Genomic DNA, 3,580 nt, shown 5'->3' on the forward strand with positions numbered 1-3,580 from the left:
TGCTGAACCATTAGAACAGTGGCAGAACCAACTCCTGGAAAGTGAAGGGCAGCACTTGTTTGGAGCTAGTCGAGCATCTGGAGAATGGGCAGATGGGGTTCAAGATAACATTGATGGACGTCAACATGAAACTGCTGCTAATGAATGGTTGGAAAATGAAGATAGCGAAGGGGCCTCTGAAGTATGGCTTGAGGATGGTGGTTTTTTTCAAGAGGCTGTGCAAAGTTGGCTAACAGAGCCTTCTGACCAGGAAGCTATACCAGTTGGTAGGATGGATCCATTTTATTTTCCTGATGATGACAATGTATACAGTATGGAACTCAGGGAACTCTTGAGCAGGTATGAAGCTCAAGACTGAAGGGCCCATTCCATTCTTTTTGCCGTTTTAGGTCATCAAATTATTTATGCAAGTTTTTTATTCTTGTGGTAGGAGAAGCGTCTCCACACTTCTTCGCAGTGGTTTCCGTGAGAGTCTTGACCAATTGATACGCTCATATGTTGAAAGGCAAAGCCATACTCCCCTAGAATGGGAACTGCAAGAAACATCAGCTATCCCCGCTACAGCAGAACAAGATCTGGAACAGCAGACTGTGGATCAGAATGAGAGTCGGGGGAATGCTGTCCAGAGTCCTTCACTTGCTCAACCTTCCCCAACTATACCCCCTGTAGAGCAGCTCTGGGATCAGGAATCGAACCATTATACTTGGCCACAGCATGACATGCATCTGCGCTTTGGAATTGTGCGTTCACTCATCCTAAGTGATTCTTGGAACTGGATTCTTGTTTACATCATTGCATTAAAAACTACATTTGAATGTTTGCTTCTCTTGGTGAATATTTCTATATAGCTTATTAGTGGCAGGTAAATACCTTTTGATAACTTCTACTAACTAATAGGGTTGGTCATGATGTGTTCAAATTAATATAAAAAATATATTGAACAATTTCAGTTTCGACTGAAACATTGATTTGATTTGATATAGGAATGGGACATCATAAATGATCTAAGGATTGACATGGCTAGGCTCCAACAAAGAATGAATAACATGCAGAGGATGCTGGAAGCCTGTATGGACATGCAGCTCGAGCTGCAACGGTCAATACAGCAAGAAGTCTCAGCTGCCCTGAATCGCTCTTCTGATTCACCAGGTGTGTTCCATTTTCAGAATGATTCTGTTTCTGCTCTTTTTCTCATCATGATATGTGCAAGGCAATTCTTAGGGAAATAGCTTCAGCTTGCAGTCCAGCGTGTATGGATATTTTTTCTTCTAGCGAGGGCCACACCTATCATTTCTCTTAAGTCAGCTTTAGGAAGAAAATAGTTTTCTGCATGCCATTACTTTTGGCCATTTTTTAATGTTTTCCAGTTGGAATTGAAACACTTCTCTATGTTAATTTTTTTATTGGATTCTCAGAAATTGTACGCACGAACTATAACCTCTTCTTTAGTTAGATTTTTCTCCTCTCTTGTACTTGGTGGTATCATTTTATTTGTTCCTTCCTTAGTTGACCATAGAAATACCATTATTTTATTCCAGGGGTGTGTGAGAACAGTGTTCCGGAGGATAGATCTAAATGGGATCATGTGAGGAAAGGAATTTGCTGCATATGTTGTGATGGCAGTATTGATTCTCTACTGTACAGGTAAATTTCAGTGGAACCGTACAAGTTTCTGACATTGATGGGCCAGATAAGAATAGCACTTGTTGCATATTTATCTAATCTTGCATCCCCCCCTTTCTTTTGGGTTACAGGTGTGGGCACATGTGCACATGTTCAAAATGTGCTCATGAGTTGGTCCGAAGCGGGGAGAAATGTCCAATGTGTAGGGCACCTGTAATCGAGGTTATCCATGCCTACTCTATCTTATAATTTGATGGTTGAGAAACTAGTGGACAAAGTAGAAAGAAATGGTATGTTTAGTTTAACTATGCATGATTCATGTGGGGTGTTTGGTGCTATGGTTGGACCATATTTTTAAAACATTTTGATTTATTTTGCCTCAAATTATTTTTTATGTGTTTTTGAAACATTTCAATGTACTGATGTTAAAAATAAATTTAAAAAATAAAAAAATATTATTTTTATATATTTTCAAAAGAAAAATATTTTAAAAAGTAACTTTTACCATTTTTCCAAGCACCCCCAAGCCTTGCCTCTGGATCCCCCACCAGGTGTTTATTATTTCCTGGTTTTTTTTTCCTCATGATTTTGATAATTCGATTGTATGATTGAGATAACAATTAGGCTTCTTTGATTCATTATTTAAATGTGAATAAAAAAATAGAGTGGAAGAATGTGTTAGTGTCAATGTGTTTAGATAACTATCTCTTTTTCCCGGATGCCGAGTGGATGACCGCCCTCATTTCCTTGATTCCAAGAAACTCTCAAATTGATGATACTTCCTGTTTAACAGCGCGTGCTGGGACACTTTTCTGTAAGGATATTTGGTACCACTCAGCATTGAGAGTTTTTTTTTTTTCCTTCGGCGAAAGCATGATTGCATTGGTATCTTGCATCTTTTTGAATTGTACGTACACCCACCTTCTGGCTCAGTGATCAGCAGAAAGTGAGATGGGAAAAGTTTTAGCCTTATTCTTTGACGAGGGTATTGATGGAAATGCAATGCTTGATTGGGATATTGCTAAGATCTTTGACTGGTATTTTCTAACTAGAATAGACTTCGGGCATTTCTTGAACTTCGCATGCTGCTATCGTTATTTGACAATTATCTTCGGCTGAGCAAGCTAACATCCTCACTTACGTGCTTGATTTTGGAGTCATCTCCTCCGGTTACTTTCAAAGATACTTGCTGAAGGGCCAGAAACTACCATCATAGCGTGTAGTAGATTAGTAATTGTAGCTTTACACCAACATTTTTCAAGACAGTTACGGATTACTAGACCTGAACCTTGATCTTGCTTCTCGAAGAACTTAAGATTCTAGCAATCGAGGTGTGCTATTTGAATTTAGCATGTGAAATCCTTAGGATGGAATTTTTTTTTAATTTTTTTTAATGTAGTACTACAAATCTAGTATTTTTTTTTATAATTCTATTTAATTTAAACTGTGGTTTGATTTATATTGAAGCGTTCCGTTATTTTTAATTTTTTCAATTTCTATTAAATAACTTTTAACATTTTATCCATCAATAATATTTAGATTCGCGTTTCATCTATAAATCTGGTCTCCTTAGGTTTTTCCTTAAATTGTTTTCACCCCCTCCATACCGAAAACGATCTTAAGAGCATTTATGTAGCGATCAAGGGGGATTTGATTAGTTAGAAGGGCCCTTGAATAATGAACAATGGAGTGTCAGCTCAAGCAAAGGACATTACTGGTGGCAAGAGACAAGAACATGTTTGCCGACCTGCACCACCTACGATGAGAGAATGATTTCAGATTCATTCCCAGGGCGTTGTAGAGCCGTCCAGTGCCCCATAATCACTGGTTGCTTAAGAAGTATTGCTATCATTAGTTAAGGGTAATTGTACACACCATAATTCTGGTACGAGTTTTATGGAAAAACCTCCCTTGAAATTTTGATAAAAAATTCGTAGCTTTTCTTAAAACCTCCTTT

General features: G+C 38.1%; 1 protein-coding gene across 2 annotated transcripts in view; it reads left to right on the plus strand.

Annotated features, from left to right (window-relative positions):
- Positions 1 to 1,979, plus strand: part of LOC105115719 (uncharacterized) — a 5,531-nt gene extending 3,552 nt beyond the window's left edge. Inside the window, exons 5-9 of one of the 2 annotated variants that reach the window (XM_011012708.1) lie at positions 9 to 339; positions 431 to 740; positions 984 to 1,149; positions 1,539 to 1,644; positions 1,755 to 1,979. In XM_011012708.1, the coding sequence (XP_011011010.1) occupies positions 9 to 339; positions 431 to 740; positions 984 to 1,149; positions 1,539 to 1,644; positions 1,755 to 1,872 (1,031 nt within the window). In that variant the 3' untranslated portion in view covers positions 1,873 to 1,979. Of the gene's footprint in view, positions 340 to 430; positions 741 to 983; positions 1,150 to 1,538; positions 1,645 to 1,754 lie in introns of both variants that reach the window. The other variant, XM_011012707.1, reaches the window with a different exon arrangement.
- The last annotated feature ends 1,601 nt before the right edge of the window (positions 1,980 to 3,580 follow it).

This window comes from Populus euphratica, unplaced genomic scaffold (genome assembly GCF_000495115.2).
Source record: "Populus euphratica unplaced genomic scaffold, PopEup_1.0 scaffold749.1, whole genome shotgun sequence".
Classification (NCBI taxonomy): Eukaryota; Viridiplantae; Streptophyta; class Magnoliopsida; order Malpighiales; family Salicaceae; genus Populus; species Populus euphratica.